Here is a 23,568-nt window from a genome sequence, read left to right on the forward strand (position 1 = left end):
AGAGGCTGAGCATACAGGACGGAGAAGTGAAGACAGGTGCAACTTCAAGGTAAGATGATTCTGGCATTGACGCAAACAGACATTTATGGCACTATATGCCCTGCTTTTAAGATATGACATGTTTGAAGTCGCGCACATCTCATTGATTAGGCTGGGCTAATGTGGTAGAGCTGTTTCACTGCATTTATGCCAAATCATGTGATGGGAAAGCAGTGGCTTGATTAATTTGTTTGTTTTCATGCTGCCTAGTATTTTTCCAAGGCATGCATTGCAGAGAGTGTGAGGTTGGGGTCTCGAGTCTAAGGAATTAGTCTACCTTAGCTCTGCAGCAGGGTTTCCCAAACTTGGTCATGGGGCCCCCCCTGGGCGCACGAGATAGTGCTAGGACAAAAAACAAAACGTGCACCCAGGGGAAGCCCTGCTCTAGAGAACCCAAGGGGGCTTACACCCGGTCCTGGTCTTGGGTTCTCAACTGATGGTATGGAGGAAAGCTGGCTACATGTCAACTATAATCCCAACGCTCTCTTTTAGCGTTTTGAAACGAGCTACACTTACTGTATGCAGTTTGGCAAAGTTGCATCCTGGTTGCACCCGCAGGAGAAAGAAAATCACTCCCCACAGCCGAGGTACAAAGCTTCCCATCCAGTTATGCTCCATTGGAGACGTTTGAAGCAGAAATTGGAGGGGATGAAGTAAAGTTTCAGTTGGAGGCGGTGTTCTTGAGAATACAGCGGGGTGCAACTTTCCTAAACTGTGTATAGTAAGTGTATCTTTCGTATTAGGACAATTATTTCTCCTTTACATGAAAGTTAAGTTCCAAATGTTTTCAATACCGTATAGTGTGGGAGACGTATTCACATTTAGACAGCTTTTGGGCAGTCTGAGTGTCAAAGTGTGTTTCTCACAAGGCTAAAGGGGACATCCAATGGCTCAATGTAATGCAATGGAATTGGAATAATGAATAAGGGTTAGCATACCTTTTTCACACCTTCATTCAATTGCTTTATGGTCACATTAGGAATGGCATTTCCAGTGGTGTAAAGTACTTGTGTAAAAATTCTTTAAAGGACCACTTAAGTCTTTTTTGGGGGGTATCTGTACTTTCCTATTTATATTATTGACAACTTTTACTTTTATTTCACTACATTCCCAAAGAAAATGATGTACTTTTAACTCCATACATTTTCCCTGACACCCAAAATTAAATCAAATCAAATCAAATGTATTTGTCACATAGACATGGTTAGTAGGTGTTAATGCAAGCGTAGCGAAATGCTTGTGCTTCTAGTTCCGACCATGCAGTAATATCTAACAAGTAATATAACTTAACAATTACACAACAACTACCTTATACACACAAGTGTAAAGGAATGAATACGAAATTACTCGTTACTTAGCTGCTTAGCAGGGCAGGAAAATGGTCTAATTCACACACTTATCAAGAGAACATCTCTGATCATCCCTACTGCCTCTGATCTGGCGGACTCACTAAACACATGCTTCGTTTGTAAATGATGTCTGAGCTGTCAATTAAAAATGAAATTGCGCAATCTGGTTTGCTTAATTGCTTAATTACATTTACTTTTGATACTTAAGTATATTTGAAACCAAATACTTTTAGACTTTTACTCAAGTAGTACTTTACTGGGTGACTCACGTTTACTTGAGTCATTTTCTATTAAAGTATATTGAACTCAAGTATGACAATTAGGTACTTTTTCCACCACTGGGCATTTCCCACCCCTTGTTGTAGCTACTCATACAGTCAGTCGTATAAACCCTTGATAAATTATGGAGTCTGGAATTATTTTTGCCTATATAGACAATTATGTTGCTTTGCATTTTCATCATCTCACAGGGAGCCAAATTATGTTGAAAATATCTATTTTCTAGACATAAAATCACGTACATGTTCAGTTCTGAATTAAATTTTAAAAGGCGTCTATTCCGAATGTTGAAAAAACATTGTTTTTGGACATTTAAAATACTTTTCCTGATGTTAAAAATACTTATTTTGGGGGGATTAATTGTGTCTATGGCCTATTTTTAGCCTTAAATAAATTTCCTTTCGCTACTTTCACCTTAAAAAAACTTATGTCACATTCAAAAGTTTTATTTCCAATTCAAATAATATTGCAGAATGGAATTACAAACAAGATTGCAGTAGAACTTTTTGAAATATTTGTGACTTGCTTGCCTTTTTCAAATAGCATCAACTGGCAGTGGTCATTTTCTGACACAAAAAAACACAACAATTTAACTACAACCACATTCTCAGTAACAGTTACAGAATCATTTTTGAAAATGAGTGTGGGCACTTGGGTGACTGGTTAGGCCAGGAGGAGAAAATTGGTGAACAGGTGAACCACGGTAAGATGTTTTGGCAGAAGGAAGGACACTGAGAGTTGGCTATTCCTTAGCCTCACCCTTGGTGAGTAAATTTATTCAGCATGTGCTGGAATGAAAATCCGAGAACAAACAATCAATAAAATGTCATAATGCATAAATCAAATGATCATGGACCGTCTCTTTACATTTCAATGCCACATTAAGATATTGACTCAGATACAGACCAAGCCCCTCTCAGATAATACCTCCCATCCTTTCTAAGTGTTATCGTCGTACTGTTGTCTATACTGATAGGGGTGTTGTCATTTGAGTTGGAGACAACATGTAACTTGGTAAAGAACTTGGGTTGATACATCTGAACATTAGGGGCTTACTTGCTAAAGTGAAATACATCAAGATCTTGGCTATGCAGACAAAACGGCACATTCTTCTATTGACTGAAACTTGGATCTCAGGGGACATTCTGGAATCATATCAATATTGAGGGTTATAATGTGTTCAGAGCTGACAGACAGGGTAGAAGTGGTGGAGTGTTCCATTCTTATTCAAAATGTTTTATCTGTCACTTTACTGAAATTAATTTCCCTTATCAATATGTTGGCTATATTATGTAACAGCAACACTTAGGAGTGACAGACAGACAGACAGACAGACAGACAGACAGACAGACAGACAGACAGACAGACAGACAGACAGACAGACAGACAGACAGACAGACGAGCACAAGAAAAAGCAAAGCCAGACAGTGACAGAGAAGAGCAAGGAGAAGGACAGACAAACAGACGATTCAGACTGCACAACAAGGAGGCAACAAAGGCCCAGTTATAGTGGTGAGTTGTATCTCCAGTGGTGTTTTTACATGTTGTATTAGTCTTAAACATGAGAAGGTTGAAAAGAGGACTATGTTTCACCAGTCACTGGTAACATGTTATAAACGCATTACTATAGTTGTTAATGTTATGTGTCATTAGCATTACTTCATGTGTGTGTAAGTAACAGGGGGCCTTCAATTACTTTTTTGTGATGATAAATTAGAGCAGATGGTGCTAACAAACTATAGCCTTCTTGTATTCTGTTTCAATCCAAGCTGAATCTGTCTAGTGACGTGTGCTGTTGAGTTTTGGCCACATAATAATTCTGGGGGGGACTACACAGCTAATCCTCATAAAATCTCATAAGAAATTACTGATGTGGTGTTTTTGATGTAACAGTAACGTTATACTATGCTACTATGCTATTCTATTGGGTTATGTTATATAGAACACTAATTAATATTTATCTGAAATTCTAAGGCAGGGATTCAGCATTGATCTAACTTTACTAAAAGAGCACCATTGTGAGAAGTGGCTGAGTGTCTATAAGCTCCAGCACTACACCCCTACTCCCACGGCACCAAACCAACTAATTGAAGTGCATGTAGCCTACTCTTTTACCTCGCGGAAAATTTGGTCATGCAGAAACAAAAGACCACGTGTGGCTGTTTTATGAAAATCTTGGAATATTTTGCTAAGGAAACATTTCAGGTTGGTCTTTGGGAATGTAAAGCAGTTAGGAAGGGGAATACTTGGCTGAAATGCCAGGGCTGAACTTGTCCCAGTCCGCCCCTGAATATAGCCTAATATGTAATTAGATTGGCTTTTATAACACATAGGTATAGCCATCTACATGACATTTATACAATGCTTTATATTAAACAGAAGTCATCATGTATTACAATAAAACACTAAAAGAATGCCCAAATGCTTAAAAATCCTAGTTAATATGTTAAATTAAAAATTGGGGGCTGTCTGTATATTTTCATTGTTTAATCAATGTTAAATCTATTTGCTTCGCTTCTAAATCTTAGTGTTTCTTCACCCAGTGAGTCAACTAGGGGTTTTGAACTGTAGTGGAGAGGAAGAGTTGTGTATCTGCCCTCTCATTGGTTAGAATATTCAGAACTGATCTCTCCTCCTCCTCCTCGTCTTCCATCTTTGAGGACACGTAGTTCCATTGTTAGAGCGGTCAATCGACATGTCCATATAATACAGTGGTTCCCAAACTTTTTATGGTCAAATGTTGTTTTTTGCCATCATTATAAGCCTGCCACACACACACTATACGATACATTTATAAACATAAGAATGAGTGTGAGTTTTTGTCACAACCCGGCTCGTGGGAAGTGACAAAGAGCTCTTATAGGACCAGGACACAAATAATATAATAATAATACATCATTTTTCTCTTTATTTAGCCATCTTACATATAAAACTTCATTTGCTCATGGAAAATTGTGAAAAACTCACCACAGATCAATGATAAGGGTGTGCTTGAATGGATGCAAATAACTCTGCAATGTTGGGTTGTATTGGAGAGAGTCTCAGGCTTGAATCATTTCCCACACACAGTCTGTGCCTTTATTTAGTTTTTATGCTAGTGAGGGCTGAGAATCCACTCTCACATAGGTAGGTGGTTGCAAAGGGGATCAGTGTCTTGACAGCGCAATTTGCCAACGCAGGATACGCGTTGGGCCAGTAACCGAAAGGTTGCAAGTTCAAACCCCCAAGCTGACGAGGTACAAATCTGTCGTTCTGCCCCTGAACAAGGCAGTTAACCCACTGTTCCTAGGCCGTCATTGAAAATAAGAATTTGTTCTTAACTGACTTGCCTAGTTAAATAAAGGTAAAAAGATAGTGTTGCACTTGTTTCCTCCAGGATATTCATGTTGTTCTGCGATTGATTTGCTCTTTTCGCACCAAAGTACATTCATCTCTAGGAGACAGAACACGTCTCCTTCCTGAACAGTATGATGTAAATGGGTAATTGCACTGTAATAAGGACCTCTTAAATGAAGCATTACCGTTGAATGCACTGACTGTAAGTCGCTCTCGTTAAGAGAGTCTGCTAAATGCCCAAAATGTAAATGTAAGATAAACACTTGCAAAGAACACTGCGTATTATACTAATGAGCTCCACCCCCGAACAAGACCAAATTTGGTTGACCAAATCTGAACCAATCATAAATGTCTGTGTTTAAAGAGTTAGTACAGTACATGGCAGTACAGTAGAGCATAGTTGAGTAGAGACCAAACTTGCCAAGGATGTTAAAAGGTGGTTGAAATTGGGTCAGTCCACCCTGGACTTGATTTCAACATCCACAGATGGCCTTGATTTTAGCATCCATAACGTCCGCAACGTCCACAAACATAGACGTCTATGTTTGCGTCAAATCAAGGCTGGTCCGGACAGGACCAAATCTGAACCAATCACAGACGTCTATGTTTTTGGACGTTGTAGATATTGTGGACATTGAAATCAAGGCTGGTCCATACTGGATCAAAACTGGACGTCTGTGGATATTGAAATAAAAGTAAAATGGATGTCCGGCTTCATTTATAATTGCCGTTTCCTTGCTTTCAGATGAATGGACTTGTGGTTATCAATGCAGCTCTATTTGTCCTCACTGCAATCAGTGCTGCAGGTGGTTGTAAGTGATTATTATATTATTTTGTTGCCCTGTGACTGTCTTCTACTATTATTTTTGAGACACTTTGCATAACTTTTTCCCTTTTTATCAGCGTGGTGTTACCATGATCCTAGCTGTGGTAAGTATTTGTTTTACCCACTGGTTACAGTGTTTTTATTCACAAATTGTACATGAAGCATTTGCTTTGAAATGATTGTGATGGTGGTGGATAACAGACTACAGAATTAATGTGTTAGCATATAATGTGACCCTTATAAACATACGATACATTGACACCATGGTATGATTGATTCCATGTTAAGATGACACCACTTGGTCCACCATTGCCTCAGAACATTGCAATGGATCGCGACAGTCTCCCATCAACATCGTCTCTGCATCAGCAGTGGGCGATGAAACCCTGACTGCCTTCACCTTCACCAAATACGGAGACAATTATACAATGAACAAGATCAAGAACACTGGCAAAACAGGTGAGGCGAATTGATGGATGCCTTGCCTCTCAATCCATAGACTGAAAGTCCCCACTTGAGGAAAATTCCTGGTTTGGTAGAAATAGTGCATTCGGGAAAATATTCAGACCCCTTGACTTTTTTTCTTACATTACAGCCTTATTCTAAAATTGATTAAATAGTTTTTTACTCTTATCAATCTACACAATATCCCATAATAAACAGACATTTTTTGCAAATGTATTAAAAAAAAACAATACGGAAATATCACATTTACATAAGTATTCAGACCATTTACTCAGTACTTTCTTGACGCACCTTTGGCAGCGATTACAGCCTCAAGTCTTCTTGGGTATGACGCTACAAGTTTGGCACACCTGTATTTGTGAAGTTCCTCCCATTCTTCTCTGCAGTTACTCTCAAGCTCTGTCAGGTTGGATGGGGGTGCGTCGCTGCACAGCTATTTTCAGGTATTTCCAGAGATGTTAGATCGGGTCAAGTCTAGGCTCTGGCTGTGCCACTCAAGGACATTCAGAGACTTGTCTACTCCTGCCTTGTCTTGACTGTGTGCTTAGGGTCGTTGTCCTGTTGGAAGGTGAACCATAGCCCCCAGTCTAAGATCCTGATAACTCTCACAGGTTTTCACCAAGGATCTCTCTGTACTTTGCTCCATTAATCTTTCCCACAATCCTGACTATTCTCCCAGTCCCTACCGCATCCCAAAGCATGATGCGGCCACCACCATGCTTCACCATAGGGATGATGTCAGGTAGCCTCCAGTTGTGACGCTTAGCATTCAGGCCCAAGAGTTCAATCTTGGTTTCATTAGTCCAGAGAATCATATTTCTCATTGTCTGACAGTCTTTAGGTGCCTTTTGGGCTGCCATGTGCCTTTTACTGAGGAGTGACTTCCGTTTGGCCACTCCAACATAAAGGCCTGATTGGTGGAGTGCATCAGAGATGGTTGTCCTTCTGGAAGGTTCTCCCATTTCCATAAAAGAACTCTGGAGCTCTGTCAGAGTGACCATCGGATTCTTGGTCACCTCCCTGACCTAGGCCCTTTTCCTCTGATTGCCCAGTTTTGCTGGGCACCCAGCTTTAGGAAGAATCTTGGTGGTTCCAAACTTCTTCCTTTTAAGAACGATGGAGGCCACTGTGTTCTTCGGGACCTTCACTGCTATAGACATTTTTTGGTACCCTTCCTCAGATCTGTGCCTCGACACAATCCTGTCCCGGAGCTCTATGACAATTTCCTTCGACCTCATGGCTTGGTTTGTCAACTGTGCACTGTCAACATGCAACCGTGCACTATCAACATGCACTGTCAACTGTGGGACCTTATATAGACAGGTGTGTGCCTTTCCACATCATGTCCAATCAATTGAAATTACCACAGGTGTACACCATTCAATTTTTAGAAACATCTCAATGATGCTCAATGGAAACAGGATGCAACTGAGCTCAATTTCGAGTCTCATATCAAAGGGTCTGAATACGTATGTAAATAGGGTATTTCAGTTTTAAATTTTTAATACATTTGCAAAATTCAAAAAAGCAGTTTTCACTTTGTCATTATGGGTAGTGTGTGTAGCTTGAGGACATTTTTAAAAATGTATTATCTTTTAGAATAAGGCTGTAACTAACAAAATGTGGAAAAGGTCTGAATCTGAATACTTTCCAAATGCACTGTACCTACCAAACATGGAATTTGTTCGAAATTGAACTAATTCCTCTCGTTTTGTTGGTGTTTTCTTTCTTTCAGTCAAAGTCAAGCTGACGAGTGGAGTCCAGGTTACAGGTGGGGCACTGTCTGAGGCCTATGACAGCCTGCACTTTCACCTCCACTGGGGGAATGGTACCTCAGTACCTGGGTCAGAGCACACAGTGGATGGAACCCGCTACCCCATGGAGGTATTTGGAAGGTTCAACACGACATTGCTGCGTTCTGATTCTCTATCTTTCTCCAGAAGTGTCCCCTCATTCACTCCCCACTCTTTCATGGATTGATGCAAGCATGGCTGGAGGGAGTTTCCACTATATTGCAAACTCTAGTCCATTCCTTTTAAATTCATGAAAGGAAGTGTATGAGTACAGTTATGGAGAAGGGTAGAGAATCTGAATGTAGCCCATGTCACATGGGGTGACACTTCTCATACTGATGGTGCCATTTAAGATGAGGGAGGACGATTAACACAAATTATGAGCATGGCCTTATTTCTATTATAGCATATTGGATGACTGTCATTTATTTTCCATTCACCAAGCTCAATGTAACACAATAGGTTTAGGCTACTACATGATACTCTAGCCTATGAATAAAGTGTTTACAACGTACAGTAGGTGCACAGGTTGAGAGAAAATGTTGAGATGTGACAGACAGTGACACATTCAATACTGCCTTGCACACTCTTGCCTGCATATAGCTGATCTAGGGTGTAATCCTTAGTCCATAAGTTGCAAACAAGAGTTTCTATTGGACAAATGCAGGTATTTTTAGCCCTGTTTCATTCTGTTTGCTTCTGTTTAAGAAGCATTTTTTTCAACAGAATCGGCAGTATAAATACACCCCTGATCACACACAAACACAGTTCACTTTCAAGCAGCCACATAAACAGCATGACTCATTTGCTCATTGTATTGTTCCTTCGCACATCTAAGTGCTCTCCTCCACTCACCTTTTCTATTCGCTTGTGGACTTCAGTGGACAACACATCAGCTGTCTGTAACCAGGCGAAAAAACCTTTCCAAGAAAAACCTTCATATCATAACCGCTAAACCACTACACACAGCCTACATCGTTGTCACCATATTAGCTAATGTCATAGTCAGCATAGCTACTAGAACTAAAGCATTAGTAAACCTGCTACAATCATGCAATCATCTAGTACAGTGTACAGTCAGAAAGCAGTTTAGCAGTTACAATAAATTAATAAAAACAAAAGCTTACCTTGACTTGGAAGAGTTCCAGTGTTGGATAGCCATAGCCAGCTAGCTAACATTACATCCCTCTCTGTTTGAGTAGATTTAACGAGCTAGCTGCATTTGCTAGCTAAGTAAGTGACAGTGAATGTGAACATTTTTTTTAAATAGCTAGCTAGCTCGCTCTCAAACCCCTCTCTTTCTTCTCCTTCATTTTTGAAGAAATACATTTTTTCAAAGCTGTTCAACTATTGTCTTTCTCTCTCTTTGAGTAAACTACTCCCCACATGTTATGCACTGCAGCGTTAGCTAGATGTAGCGTATGCTTTCAGTACGAGATTAATTATCTGATCCATTTATTGGGTGGACAACATGACAGAGCAAGAGCTCTGTTAGGTTGGAGGACATCATCAAGGAGTTGTCATAATTACTGTGTATGTCTATAGAGGGAGGTGAGAACCGGAGGAAGAGGAAAACTAGCTGTCCTTTGGCTGTCCTTTGGCTACAACCCCCCCCCCCCCCCCCCCCCCACGCAACTTGGTTTACTAGAAAACTGACTAATGGGTAAACGTTACCACTCTCAGATTTTCATAGATAGTGCAATAGTCTGACGGTTGACCTGAACTTATGAGGCATTTATAAGTTCTATTCCTCCTCCTACCTTTTTAAATGTATCATTACAACATTTTAATTTTCCAGTGGATTCAGATAACTTTTTAGATCAACTGTTATGCTTCACCTTTCAGTTGCACATAGTAAATGCAAAGTCTTCGCACAACGGTAACACGACCATGGCCTTTACAGACAGCACGGGACTCGCTGCTCTTGGCTTCTTCATAGAGGTGAGAGGATGCTTTAACCTTCCTAGAAATGGCATCCATTTTTCCATTTTAGATTGGGCATTTCCATGTTTTATTGCTGTTTTTTGTTATTAAAGTGATGTTTTTGCAACAGCCCGTACCAGGCAATGTGACTGGTTCACCAGCAGCCTGGAATACTCTGACATCCTACTTGGCCAACATCACACTAAAAGGTGAGAGGAGAGATTTGACTGGTTCTGATTTGATCAAGAACTACTTCCTCAAAATAAAGTTAGGAAGAGGGATTTGTTTTTCTCTTTGAATTCAAAATGAGTGATTTTATTGTTCAATTTCAGTAGCATATGATTTTATTTACGTTTTTTCGTTCTCTCTTCCTCAAGATGATATTGTGAACATTACTCATGCTATTTCATTGGATGAGCTCCTGGAAGGGGTGGACCGTACCAAATACTACCGTTACCTTGGCTCCCTGACCACTCCAAATTGCAACGAGGCTGTGGTTTGGACCGTGTTCAAGGACCCTATCAAAGTCAGCCAGGACTTGGTGAGTTTGTGAAACAATTTCACAATAAACTGAATAACATTTATACATCCTAGAATTGTTTTAAAATATATATATATATATATATATATATATATGTGGTGCCTTTGGAAAGTATTCAGACCCCTTGACTTTTTCCACATTTTGTTAAGTTACAGGCTTACATTTTGAAATGGTTTTTTCCTCTCATCAATCTACACAATACGAAAATATCTATTTTTAAATAATTAGAAAAACGGAAATATCACATTTACTCAGTACTTTGTTAAAGCACCATTGGCAGTGATTACAGCATCGAGTCTTCTTAGGCATGATGCTACAAGCTCGTCACACCTGTATTTGGGGAGTTTCTCCCATTCATCTCTGCAGATCCTCTCAAGCGCTTTCAGGTTGGATGGGGATCGTTGCTGCACAGCTATTTTCAGGTCTCTCCAGAGATGTTCGATCGGGTTCGAGTCCGGACTGTGGCTGGGCCACACAAGGACATTCAGAGACATGTCCCAAAGTCTTTCCTGCATTGTCTTGGCTGTGTGCTTAGGGTTGTTGTCCTGTTGGAAGGTGAACCTTCACCCCATTCTGTGGTCCTGAGCGCTATGGAGCAGGTTATCATCAAGAATCTCTCTGTACATTGCTTCGTTCATCTTTGTCTCAATCCTGACTATATATCAGTCCCTGCCGCTGAAAAACATCCACACACTATGATGCTGCCACCACCATGCTTCACCTTAGGGGTGGTGCCAGGTTTCCTCCGGACGTGACACTTGGCATTCAGGCCAAAGTCTTTAGGTGCCTTGTGGCAAACTCCAAGCAGGCTGTCATGTGCCTTTTACTGGGGATTGGCTTCGATCTGACCACTCTACCATAAAGGCCTGATTGGTGGAGTGCTGCAGAGATGGTTATCCTTCTGGAAGGTTCTGTGTTCTTGGGGACCGTCAATATTGCAGAAATGTTTTGGTTTTGGTACTCTTCCCCCAGATCTGTGCCTCGACACAATCCTATGCCAGAGCTCTACAGACAATTCCTTCGACCTCATGGCTTGGTTTTGCTCTGACATGCATTGTCAACTCTGGGACCTAATATAGACAGGTTTCCAAATCACTCCAATCAAGTTGTAGGAACATCTCGAGGATTATGTTGTTAAGGCTGTAATGTAACAAAATGTGTAAAAAGTCAAGGGGTCTGAATACTTTCTGAAGGAACTGTGTATACATATACTGTATATAGACACTATATATAAAAAAGTATTTGGACACCCCTTCGGCTACTTCAGCCACACCCGTTGCTGACAGGTGTATAAAATCGAGCACACAGCCATGCAATCTCCAAAAACAAACATTGGCAGTAGAAGGGCCTTACTGTACAGCTCAGTGACTTTTAAAGTGGCACCGTCATAGGATGCCACCTTTCCAACAAGTCAGTTCCTCAATTTTCTGCCCTGCTAGAGATGCCCGGTCAACTGTGAGTGCAATTATTGTGAAGTGGAAATGTCTAGGAGCAACCATGGCTCAGCCACCCAAGGTCACAGAACAGGACCGCCGAGTAGCGAGTAGCACGTAAAAATCATCTGGTTGTAACACTCACTACCGAGTTCCAAACTGTCTCTGAAAGCAGAATTAGAATTAGAATTAGAGAGAGCATACTTAAATTCACACAGGACACCGGATAGGACAGGAGAAGTACTCCTGATATATCAAACTGACCCTAGGCCCCGACACATAAACTACTGCAGCATAAATACTGGAGGCTGAGACAGGAGGGGTCAGGAGACAATGTGGCCCCATCCGATGATACTGTTTGGACAAAGCCAAACAGGAAGGAGATAGTGGTCTGGGGCTGTTTTTCATGGTAAGGGCCCCTTAGTTCCAGCGACGGGAAGTTTTAACGCTACTGGTCCTTTGTACTGTAAATCAGTTGGTAGAACATGGTTCTTGTAATATTAGGGTAGTGGGTTCATGTCCCTTGACCACTCATATGTAAAATGTATGCTTTCATGACTGTACAGTGCCTTGCAAAAGTGTTCACCCCCTTGGCGTTTTTCCTATTTTCTTCCATTACAGCCTGTAATTTAAATAGATTTTTTATTTGGATTTCATGTAATGGACATGCACAAAATAATCCAAATTGGTGAAGTGAAATGAAAAAAATTACCTATTTTTACGGAAAAGTGGTGGGGCTGAATACATATGCACCCTTTACTAAAAATCCCCTAAATAAGATCTGGTGCAACCAATTACCGTCAAATAGTTCAACATTAGTTAAATAAAGTCCACCTGTGTGTCACATGATCTGTCACATGATCTCAGTATATATACACCTGTTCTGAAAGGCTCCAGAGACTGCAACACAACTAAGCAAGGGGCACCACCAAGCAAGCGGCACTATGAAGACCATGGAGCTCTCCAAAAAGGTCAGGGACAAAGTTGTGGAGTGTGGCGGAAGAATCAGAATAAGTTGTGTAACAGAAACAGTCTTATCTGCATAATATGCTTGTTACTAGAATGTATCCCTTCGGACTCTGGTGTTGGCAGTTGCACGTCTTCCCTCAGCTGGGGCTCAGTCACCTGGAGCCCAGAGAGGGGAGAGGTCAGACTTATATTTCACATGTCCCTGGTGCAGAATATCAGAAAGGGAAGAGGACAGGAGGGAACATTGTCTTCTTATGTGAATGTGACTACCTATTTGTAAACCATGTGAAGGGATGGCGTGTTGGGGAACCAATTACTTGTCTCTACAATGTCTGTGTGCCAGTCACTCCCTCCTTTGGCATTGGGGATGTGTGTGGTAGTGTCTGGAACCATTGTATGTCATCTCTGATGTTGCACTTCTCCTGGGATAGTGTATGACCTAGAGGCTCACTACCCTCAGTGAGCTTGTCCAGGAGTAGGGTCAAGAAGTAGTTTTACTTGAGATGGGAGTATCTGGAGTTGACAATTGATTTATGCGATTGGATGAGTTGGTGTTTTTGTGCAATTAGGGGCCAAACTGAATGATAATTTATAGCGAATGCTGTCTGGCAACGGGATACTCAATTCTCATTTAAAACATCTTACCTTGTGACTCGTTCAAAACATCTGTGGTTTGTTATGTTGACTAGGGGGTGGATCTTGGCTATGAAAGACCTTTGTACTTTTGTCTCGCCTCTCTCAACGAATCATCAAAAAGACGGTGTTTCGTTGACAAGCCATTGCTATTGCAAAGCTCTCACTATTAAAGATTTAGTTTAAGTGTAACTCTGGCTTGTGTGATAAGTTTGTCTCTCCTCATTTGATAATAAAGATATGAACCACCACAGGAGAAGTACAGATCATGGTTGGGCTTTAAAAAAAATCTGAAACTTTGAACATCCCACGGAGCACCATTAAATCCATTATTACATTTTTTTTAAGAATATAGCATCACAGCAAACCTGCCAAGAGAGGGCCACCCACCAAACTCCCGGACCAGGCAAGGAGGGCATTATTAATCAGAGGCAACAAAGAGACCAACGATAACCCTGAAGGAGCTGCAAAGCTCCATAGCGGAGATTGGAGTATCTGTCCATTGGATCACTTTAAGCCGTACACTCCACAGAGCTGGGCTTTACAGAAGAGTGGCCAGAAAAAAAGCCATTGCTTCAAGAAAAAAATAAGCAAACACGTTTGGTGTTCACCAAAAGGCATGTGGGAGACTCCCCAAACATATGGAAGAAGGTACTCCCGTCAGATGAGACTAAAATTTTGCTTTTTGGCAGTCAAGGAAAATATTATTTCTGACGCAAACCCAACATCTCATCACCCCGAGAACACATCCCCACAGTGAAGCATGGTGGCGGCAGCATCATGCTGTGGGGATGTTAATCATCGTCAGGATCTGGGAAACTGGTCAGAATTGAAGGAATGATGGATGGCGCTAAATACAGGGAAATTATTGAGGGAAACCTGTTTCAGTCTTCCAGAAATTTTAGACTGGAAGGGAGGTTCACCCTCCAGCAGAACAATGACCTTAAGCATACTGCTAAAGCAACACTCGAGTTGTTTAAGGGGAAAAATTTAACCTGTTGATCCTACTTGAGACGCAGACCTGGAAATGCAAATGTGCTACGCTAAATGCTAAATGTACTCATTAAAACTCAAACGTTCATTAAAACACACATGCAGGGTATTGAATTAAAGCTACACTCATTGTGAATCTAGCCAACAAGTCATATTTTTAAAATGCTTTTCCGCGAAAGCATGAGAAGCTATTATCTGATAGCATGCAACACCCCAATATACCTGAAGGGGACGTAAACAAAATAATTAGCGTAGCCGGCGCTACACAAAACGCAGAAATAAAATATAAAACATTCATTACCTTTGATGATATTCTTTGTTGGCACTCCTATATTTTCCATAAATATCACAATTGGGTCTTTTTCCCCATTAAATCCATCCATGTATGCCCAAAATATCCATTTGTATAGCCTGTCTGGTTCAGGAAAAAAGCTATCTTCCAACACGCAACGTCATTTTAAAAAATTATATAAGTTGCCTATATTCTTTGACAAAACACTTCAACCTACTTTTGTAACCCAACTTTAGGTATTTGTAAACGTTAATAAGCGATCAAATTGATCACTGGGCGATCTGTATTCAATAGCAGCTACTCAAGAAAACAATGTCCCTTTTTCTCTCTTCCAAAATCGATTGCTGTAGGCTGGATGGAATGAAGGATCTATTTGTCATGACACAAAGGATTTTTGTCAATGAAAATGACGTTTTTGGCTACATCGTGTGGAAGCTGTAGGAATTGCAATCTCCGCCCTATTTAATTTGGTGCCCCTTAAACAATACATGCAAGTGGCGCATGGATATTTTTTTCAGTTTTCAGTGACCAGTTTTTCTTGCGCTTTTCGATGAAACACACGCTCTGTTATAGTCACAGCCGTGATTTAACCAGTTTTAGAAACTTCAGAGTGTTTTCTATCCACACATACTAATCATATGCATATACTATATTCCTGGCATGAGTAGCAGGACGCTGAAATGTTGCACGATTTTTAACAGAATGTTCGAAAAAGGAAGGGGTAGACTCAACAGGTTTTAAATGTCTTGTTAGGGCCTAGTCAAATCCCAGACCTCAATCCAATTGAGAATCTGTGGCATGACTTAAAGATTGCTGTACACCTGCGGAACCCATCCAACTAGACGGATCTGGAGCACTTTTGCCCTGAAGAATTGGCAAAAATCACAGCGGCTAGATGTGCCAAGCTTATAGAGACATACCCCAAGAGACTTGCAGCTGTATTTGCTGCAAAAGGTGGCTCTGCAAAGTATTGACTTTGGGGGGGTGAGTAGTTATGCATACTCAAGTTTAATTTTTTTGGTCTTATATCTTGTTTGTTTCACAATAAAATATATTTTGCATCTTCAAAGTGGTAGGCATTTTGTGTAAATCAAATGATACAACAAAATAGGAAAAATGCCAAGAGGGGTGAATACTTTCGCAAGCCACTATAAGTCACTTTGGATAAAAGCATCTGCTAAATGGCATATACTATTATACAGTATATTATAATGACATTCTAGACAATTCTGTGCTTCCAACTTTGTGACAACAGTTTGGGTAAGGTCATGTTAAGCCATGAATCGACCTAGAAGGTCTATTTGTCATGTATGATGAGGGAGAAGTGGGTATTTTTTTAACGATAAAAAAAAACAACGTCCAAAATGACCAGAGGCGTCCCCAATTGGATGGGCACAGGTGGGGGGTGCTTCCTACCCAGCCGTGGACCCCTTGCACCCTCCTAAAGGCATTCAAAACTGTTTCAAAATTTGCTCCTGGTAGCCCGTTCCATTCACCAGGCTCACGGCTGTCCATTTGCAATATGTTTTATGTTTTTTGTCCGGGCAGTGATAGTGGTTCCTCTCCATCGCTCGTTGTGTTGATTTCATCATGTCCATTTGGTGATGTTTTGTCACTGTTTAAACTTATTGCAAATGTACAAAAGTCAGCCAGCAAGTCAGCGTCCATCAGTCAATAAGATATAATTCTGACACCAAACTAACACCAAACCCACTTTGTCCAACCTGGTTAGAAGCCAACTGTCACATATTTCAGGGCAAGCCCAAAATTCACAGTGCCTGCCTTCTGTGTAAACCATAATAAAACATAACACACATAGTTACGTTTTAGCTGTGAATCCATTATGTGTAGGCGTAGCTGTGGCGACCCCGAATCCCGAGTTTCGGCTCGATAGGTCATTCGGTACCCGAATGATGGGGAGAGAAGTCAAACCAAACTGTTTGATGTAAACACCCTGTTTTCACTGTTAAGGGTTAATGCCACACGGTCAAGGATAGGCTTGCACAGATCGGGAGGACCTTAGGAATGTTCCTGAGGTTGAATTGTGCTGCTAACCCTAATAGTTCTGCCGCTGTCACCCAAACACCTGAAATTGTTGGTGTGTGTGAATTTTCTTGGACATCTGTTGGGCGAAATGACTGATTTACAGTTCATGAGGGTTTCCTAATCACACATATGAAGTTTAGGAAAGATATGACCTTTTTAACCCTTCGAAACAGCCCCTATTACCCCAATTTAAGGCACTTCCGGTTTACACAGGAAGCTGAAAGTGGACACATCCTCCTTGGGGTAGGCTCTTACAGAATTTTGAATTTTAAGTCTTTACGTTAAGAACTGACTGACTGAGGGTGTGTGATTTCAGAAAATCACAGAAAGCTCGTAGAGCTCCGAAATCCACCTTAACGGTTTCGTCTAAACACACCGCAACTGGATCTGTAACTTTTTTGGTTAAACACATTACTTTGACCATCACCAATTGTACGGTTTCTCGTAAATTACGATAGATAAATGTCCTTAACTCAAAAAGTGATGTTTCTTGGCTAATAGCCCATTAGGCCAAACCTATGCTCACCAAGTTTGTCTTCGAAGTCTTTTGGCCATCATCTTCGAGAAATGGCCATGGTCATGATTGGTGATGTTTTGTACATTTGCAGTAAGAAGTCATTCACCATCTGGTGGAATTAACTGGGACAGAGGAAAAATGACCAATTTGAAAATTTTATAAAATGGAAACCAAATGTCCAAGAGACTTGATTTGATGACTTTCCGGAAAATTTGACCCTGGGGCACGGCCGGAGGCCGTCGGCGAATTTTAAAACATTTGCGGATGTCTAGTAAGGGACCGTACATTTACAATATGGAGATCCTCATCAATCATACAGCAAATGTCATTTGCGTCCCTTATGTAGGGAAGGCCCTTTCCTGTTTCATCATGTCAATGCCCCAATGCACAAAGTGAGGTCCATACAAGGATGGTTTTCCAAGATCGGTGTGGAAGAACTTGACTGGCCTGCACAGAGCCCTGACCTCAACCTCATCAAACACCTTTGGGACGAATTGGAACCCTTTTTGCCAATCGCAGAGGTCAGACGTTTCTTGTAGATGGCCACCAGGTTGGCACACATCTCAGGAGGGATTTTGTCCCACTCCTCTTTGCAGATCTTCTCCAAGTCATTAAGGTTTCGAGGCTGATGTTTGGCAACTCGAACCTTCAGCTCCCTCCACAGATTTTCTATGGGATTAAGGTCTGGAGACTGGCTAGGCCACTCCAGGACCTTATTGTGCTTCTTCTTGAGCCACTCCTTTGCTGCCTTGGCCGTGTGTTTGGGGTCATTGTCATGATGGAATACCCATCCACAACCCATTTTCAATGCCCTGGCTGAGGGAAGGAGGTTCTCACCCAAGATTTGACAGTACATGGGCCCCGTCCATCGTCCCTTTGATGCGGTGAAGTTGTCCTGTCCCCTTAGCAGAAAAAGACCCCCAAAGCATAATGTTTCCACCTCCATGCTTGACTGTGGCGATGGTGTTCTTGGGGTCATAGGCAGCATTACTCCTCCTCCAAACACGGTGAGTTGAGTTGATGCCAAAGAGCTCCATTTTGGTCTCATCTGACCACAACACTTTCCCCCAGTTGTCCTCTAAATCATTCAGATGTTCATTGGCAAACTTCAGACGGGCATGTATATGTGCTTTCTTGAGCAGGGGGGCCTTGCAGGTGCTGCAGGATTTCAGTCCTTCACGGTGTAGTGTGTTACCAATTGTTTCTTGATGACTACGGTCCCAGCTGACTTGAGATCATTGACAAGATCCTCCCGTGTAGTTCTGGACTGATTCCTCACCGTTCTCATGATCATTGCAACTCCACAAGGTGAGATCTTGCATGGAGCCCCAGGCCGAGGGAGATCGAAAGTTCTTTTGTGTTTCTTCCATTTGCGAATAATCGCACTAACTGTTGTCACCTTCTCACCAAGCTGCTTGGCAATGGTCTTGTAGCCCATTCCAGCTTTGTTTAGGTCTACAATCTTGTCCCTGACATCCTTGGGGAGCTCTTTGGTCTTGGCCATGGGGGAGAGTTTGAAATCTGATTGATTGCTTCTATGGACAGGTGTCTTTTATACAGGTAACAAACTGAGATTAGGAGCACTCCCTTTAAGAGTGTGCTCCTAATCTTAGCTCGTTACCTGCATAAAAGACACCTGGGAGCCAGAAATATTTCTGATTGAGAGGGGGTCAAATACTTATTTCCCTCATTAATAAGCAAATCAATTCATAACATTTTTGACATGCGTTTTTCTGGATTTTTTTGTTGTTGTTATTCTGTCTCTCACTGTTCAAATAAACCTAACATTAAAATTATAGACTGATAATTTCTTTCTCAGTGGGCAAACGTACAAAATCAGCAGGGGATTAAATACTTTTTCCCCTCACTGTGTGTGTATATATATATATATATTTGTGTGTATGTTGGAGCCCATGTACTTATTTTATAACTATATATAGATATATATATTACACTACCTTTCAAAAGTTTGGGGTCACTGAGAAATGTCCATGTTTTTGAAAAACAAATCAAACATTTTTGTCCACTAAAATAACATCAAATTGATCAGAAATAGAGTGTAGACATTGTTAATGTTGTAAATGACTATTGTAGCTGGAAATGGCTGATTTTGAATGGAATATCCACATAGGAGTACAGAGGCCCATTATCAGCAACCATCACTCCTGTCATCCAATGGAACGTTGTGTTAGCTAATCCAAGTTTATCATTTTAAAATGCTAATTGATCATTAGAAAACAATTTTTTAATTATGTTAGCACAGCTGAAAACTGTAAAACAGGCCTTCTTTAGACTAGTGGAGAATCTGGAGCGTCAGCATTTGTGGGCTCGATTACATGCTCAAATAGGCCAGAAATAAGAACTTTCTACTGAAACTCATCAATATATTATTGACTAAGAAATGAAGGCCATTCCATGTGAGATATTGCCAAGAAACTGAAGATCTCGTACAACGCTGTGTACTACTCCATTCACAGAACAGCGCAAACTGGCTCTAACCAGAATATATAAAGAGGAGTGGGAGGCCCCAGTGCACAACTGAGCAAGAGGACAAGTAGATTAGAGTGTCTTGTTTGAGAAACCGATGCCTCACAAGTCCTCAATTGGCAGCTTCATTAAATAGTACCTGAAAACACCGGTCTCAACGTAAACAGTGAAGAGGCGACTCTGGGATGCTGGCCTTCTAGGCAGAGTTGCAAAGAAAAATACATATCTCAGACTGGCCAATAAAAGATTAAGATGGGCAAAATAACACAGACACTGGACAGAGGAAGATTGGAAAAAAAGTGTTATGGACAGACAAAGTTTGAGGTGTTCGGATCACGAAGAACATTTGGGAGACACAGAAAAAATGAAAAGATGCTGGAGTTCTTGACGCTATCTGTCAAGCATGGTGGAGGCAATGTGATGGTCTGGGGGTGGTAAAATGGGAGATTTGTACAGGGTAAAATGGATCTTGAAGAAGGAAGGCTATCACTCCATTTTGTAACGCCATGCCATACCCTATGGACGGTGCTTGATTGGAGCTAATTTCCTCATACTACAAGACAATGAACCAAACCACAGCTCCAAACTATGCCATAACTTTTTAGGGAAGAAGCAGTCAGCTGGTATTCTGTCTATAATGGTGTGGCCAGCACAGTCACCGGATCTCAACTGTATTGAGCTGTTGTGGGGGCAGCTTCACCCTATGGTACATAAGAAGTGCCCAGGAAGCCAATCCAATTTGTGGGAGGTGCTTCAGGAAGCATGGGGTGAAATCTCTCCAGATTACCTGAACAAATTGACAACTGGAATGTCAATGATCTACTTGGCTGTAATTGTTGCAAAGGGAGGATTATTTTACGAAAGCAAGGTTTGGAGGACACAATTTTTTTTCAATTATAAATCATTATTTAGAACCTTGTCAATATCTTCACTATATTTCCTATTCATTTTGCAACTCATTTCATGTATGTTTTCATGGGAAACAAGGACATTTCAAAATGACCCCAAACTGTGGAATGGTACATTTGGGCAGTCTTGATAAAAAAAAAAGAACATACATGCAAAGGTTCATTGGATCCGTCTAAAGCTTTGCACATACACTGCTGCCGTCTAGTGGCAAAAATCAGAATTGCGCTGGGGTGGAATAATACATGGCCTTTCTCTTGCATTTTGAAGATGGTACAAAAACATTTACAAAAAAAGTTTTTTCTTTCTATTATCTTTTACCAGATAAAATGTGTTATATTCTCCTACATTACTTTTTACATTTCCACAAACCTCAAAGTGTTTCCTTTTGAAATGGTATCAAGAATATGCATATCCCTGCTTCAGGTCCTGAGCTACAGGCAGTTAGATTCATTTTAGGCGAACATTGAAAAAAAATGGAAGATCCTTCAGAGGCAAACATATTATGTTTTGTTGATATTTGGAAAGTTTACTGACCAATTTTTCTGCCGTAAAACATTTATATCTGACATGTACTTTAGGTTGGATGGAAACCTGGTCTATGTGATTTACTTTATTAATTGGCTCTGCAAGAAGTCATTAACATACAGATCCTGTATCCTGATTTGAGCCAGTTTCGGACAGCAGGAAAATAGTCCTGCATCAACTGGAAGTATTAATTGTTATCTGAATTATACATTTTATATAGGGGTTGGTACATTTTCTGTAAGGAAAATCAACTCTGAAATGTTTAAGTGGAAATTAAACTTTATAAGTCTTTTAAAGTATTGAAGACCGTACAAGTTTGCATGTTTTACTCTGCAGGAAGGATCCTGCAACAACAGGATGATCAAATTAAGATATGGCCTATGTACACACATTTCAGAAATGTGTCTTGTTTTGATCCAATGCAATGATATGCATTAAAGTTGTTTTTGTGATCTATTTATTTATTTATTTATTTATTTATTTATTTATTTGGAGAGCAATTTGCCTTAAAGTTTAGTTGATTTCACGTTACTTTGCAGATCAACTGAAACTAGATGTTGAACTGACAGTGGGTAAACCATTGGGCCACCCTGATGTCATACTTACGTCTATGATCCAATAATTAATTAACCTTTTCCACTCAGATTGATCTATTCAGCACAACATTGCACATTGACCACAACTCCACCTCTGACTTGATGACCAACGTCTTCAGAAACAAAAAGCCTGTCAACGGCCGGGTGGTGACAACCCAGGGCAGCTCATCCACAGCCCTGCCACCGTCGGGAGCCTCTACAACGAACTCCTCTCTGGGCCTCATGGCCCTGGCCTGGATGCTGCTGATGGTTTAGTGTCTGAGTAACGCCTTACCTGAAGTGTATTGCCATGTCTCCCTTAACCCACAAGCTACCAATGTATTTCACAAACGCCAACTACCAACTTGGGTCAAATTTACCCAAAGGAGAAACTATTGGAAAAAGCAACAATCATAGAAAAATACAATCTTATTAAAACATCATTATTTAGACATGTAATTCATGTTGTCTGAAATAAATTCTACTTATTTTAGCTAGATTTCCTAAAAGAAAATATAAAAATGTTCCTTTATATAAAGTGCAGTTTTTTTCCAAAGTACAATCCATATTATTTCCATGGAAGTACAAGGCTAATTTAACATAATTTGATAAGTATTATTTAGTTTTCAGAATGTAAGTAAATATGAATGTTTTCATATTTATATGGTAAAAACAACTGCCATTTAAAAGGGTAGTACACAAATTCTAAATATACTTAATTTTATTGACACAAAGTCATTAAATTCACTTCAAAAAGTGATCCTGAGAGACATTGACTTAAGAGATTGCTTAGTTTTCTTTATTTACTTACTCCACAGCCAGCACCAGCATCACTGTTGGTGAAACAATGGGTGTGGTGGGTGCTATGGCAGCATTTTTCAGAAAGCACCCTCAAATCCTCTAAGTCACTTCAGACCAAATAGCATAGCATCCACTATGCCAAAATATGTTGCACATATACAATATTGGAGGATATTATAGGAATTCTGGTATTTATATAACCTTTTCAGTAGAAACTTACTTTTTCTGAGAATCCACACCAATGCAAACTATGTATCCATTCAGAGGGTAGCTGGTTTGTGTATTACAGTTCTAAGTATTCATACCATTGACAGACATTTATAAGCTGGTTTGACTGCAACTAAGCTACAGTGGGGCAAAAAAGTATTTAGTCAGCCACCTAGTGGTTAGAGCATTGGACTAGTAACCGAAAGGTTGCTAGTTCGAATCCCCGAGCTGACAAGGTACAAATCTGTCGTTCTGCCCCTGAACAGGCAGTTAACCCACTGTTCCTAGGCCGTCATTGAAAATAAGAATTTGTTCTTAACTGACTTGCCTAGTAAAATAAAGGTTAAAAAAAATACAAAATAAAAAAATAATAATTGTGCATGTTCTCCCACTTAAAAAGATGAGAGGCCTGTAATTTTCATCAAAGGTACAATTCAACTATGACAGACAAAATGAGGGAAAAAAAATCCAGAAACATCACATTGTAGGATTTTTAATGAATTTATTTGCAAATTATGGTGGAAAATAAGTATTTGGTCAATAAAAAGTTTATTTCAATATTTTGTTATATACCCTTTGTTGGCAATGACAGAGGTCAAACGTTTTCTGTAAGTCTTCACAAGGTTTTCA

At 40.4% G+C, this 23,568-nt stretch overlaps 1 protein-coding gene across 1 annotated transcript; it reads left to right on the forward strand.

Annotated features, from left to right (window-relative positions):
• The first annotated feature begins 5,748 nt into the window (after window positions 1-5,748).
• On the forward strand, window positions 5,749-22,206 carry LOC110530654 (carbonic anhydrase 4-like). Its single transcript, XM_021613871.2, has 8 exons — window positions 5,749-5,815; window positions 5,907-5,933; window positions 6,118-6,288; window positions 8,030-8,178; window positions 9,933-10,028; window positions 10,141-10,219; window positions 10,388-10,551; window positions 22,000-22,206. The coding sequence occupies exons 1-8, from the start codon at window positions 5,749-5,751 to the stop codon at window positions 22,204-22,206; spliced, it is 960 nt and encodes a 319-aa protein (XP_021469546.2).
• Window positions 22,207-23,568: the final 1,362 nt, after the last annotated feature.

The sequence above is a fragment of the Oncorhynchus mykiss genome, chromosome 8 (assembly GCF_013265735.2).
Source record: "Oncorhynchus mykiss isolate Arlee chromosome 8, USDA_OmykA_1.1, whole genome shotgun sequence".
NCBI lineage: Eukaryota > Metazoa > Chordata > Actinopteri > Salmoniformes > Salmonidae > Oncorhynchus > Oncorhynchus mykiss.

What these genes read in the sequence shown, in the direction of transcription:
- LOC110530654 (XM_021613871.2), top strand. Translation starts at nt 5,749, where the DNA reads ATGAATGGACTTGTGGTTATCAATGCAGCTCTATTTGTCCTCACTGCA. An exon ending in CTCTTGGCTTCTTCATAGAG is followed by an intron (nt 10,029 to 10,140) that starts GTGAGAGGATGC and finishes TTTTTGCAACAG; the next exon opens with CCCGTACCAGGCAATGTGAC. An exon ending in GGCCAACATCACACTAAAAG is followed by an intron (nt 10,220 to 10,387) that starts GTGAGAGGAGAG and finishes CTCTTCCTCAAG; the next exon opens with ATGATATTGTGAACATTACT.